The sequence below is a fragment of the Sinocyclocheilus rhinocerous genome, unplaced genomic scaffold, assembly GCF_001515625.1.
Source record: "Sinocyclocheilus rhinocerous isolate Xijiao unplaced genomic scaffold, SAMN03320098_v1.1 scaffold953, whole genome shotgun sequence".
In the NCBI taxonomy this organism is placed as follows: domain Eukaryota; kingdom Metazoa; phylum Chordata; class Actinopteri; order Cypriniformes; family Cyprinidae; genus Sinocyclocheilus; species Sinocyclocheilus rhinocerous.
In genome coordinates this window covers 111,792-113,189 of record NW_015643169.1, presented here as the reverse complement: position 1 = coordinate 113,189, position 1,398 = coordinate 111,792, and the positions used below count along the sequence as shown (strand labels likewise).

The 1,398-nt window shown below is 29.6% G+C and overlaps 1 protein-coding gene across 5 annotated transcripts in view; it reads left to right on the top strand.

Annotated features, from left to right (window-relative positions):
- Positions 1 to 1,398, top strand: part of LOC107757009 (nephronectin-like) — a 48,719-nt gene that overhangs the window by 35,244 nt on the left and 12,077 nt on the right. For all 5 annotated transcript variants that reach the window (XM_016574335.1, XM_016574340.1, XM_016574336.1 and 2 more), the window contains one exon: positions 722 to 841. In XM_016574335.1, the coding sequence (XP_016429821.1) occupies positions 722 to 841 (120 nt within the window). The remainder of the gene's footprint in view (positions 1 to 721; positions 842 to 1,398) is intronic.

Sequence of the window (1,398 nt, the reverse complement as noted above, 5' to 3'; positions counted from 1 at the left end):
TTTAGAAAATATAGAAAATATAATGTTTTATAATATAATCTAATACTACTACTAATAATAATAATAATAATAATTATTATTATTATTATTCAACAAATAAACAAAGTTGCTGAAAACATATAGATCAATACTGGGCCAGGATGAAATATCTTGAATAAAAATAATATTAAAATTCTATTATAATGGCAGTCTAAAGTGAGTTTATTTATTGATCTTAGTACACACGAATATAGAGATTTTGTAACACATCCATCCATCCCCTTCTCATTTTATTTCCTTCAAGACTTTAGGGAATAACTGATTTTATTTTAACTCCTTTCCTCTAGACTGTCTCGTGGAAAATGGGTTGTACTGTGACGACCCCCTCGACACTAGTTGAGAATGTGGAGTGGAGTTTCTCCGCAGGGCTAATAGATCACTGCACAATCTAATAACACAAGGTTATCTGCTTCACTGCCCATTTCCTTCAAGGCCATGAAGCTAAATGTGGAATAGTCTGTTCCCTTTTCTGACCTGTGGCCTTGCACCCCATTTAATGGCTATTCATCTTTTGTCTATTCTCTTATGCCTGGCTGCTTATATATGGAACATCTATAGGGGCATTTTGTTTTTCATGTATGTCTTTTATACTTACAGTAAGCGGTTCTGTGTTGTACTGAAAGTGGTGGGAATATGTGATTGTATGAAAGTGCTAAATCTGGTATCTGTATGTTTCTGTCAGATGCCCGGACATGCAGCATGGCGAACTGCCAGTACGGCTGTGAGGTAATGAAAGGAGAAGTTCGCTGCCAGTGCCCTTCTCCAGGTCTACAGCTGGCTCCAGATGGCAGGACCTGTGTGGGTATGTGTTCATGCACGAGCTGATCACAATTCACAGCTTAACTTACAACTTTAAAAGGGAATCAAAGTTTCCTTGAGCTTTAGAAATAAAGTTCATTGTTATTTTGTTGGAAAAACTTTCCCCCAGTCATTAAAAGTGCCAAAAAAATTAGCTGTCAATAAAAAGTGTCATTTTATAAATAGTATATAGGCCTAATATATATTAATTTGTAAATGATATATACATTTCATATATATATTATATATTATTTCTAAATGAATCATTTCTAAATGTATTTTTTTTCTTAAAATTATATATATTATATCAAATTATATATATTATTTTATTAAAAAAATAATTTGTTAAAATATTTATTTATTGTTTATTATTAATTTTTTATTTTCAGTCCTCCAACTGATAACAGATACTAGCAATGGCATTCATTAAGAAAAAAGTGTCAATAAATATTATAAATGTTTTATAATAATAATAATAATAATAATACTTATATAAAATATAATATATTACATGCAATAAAATGTATATATTTCTTTATGTATATTTTTATTTTATTTATT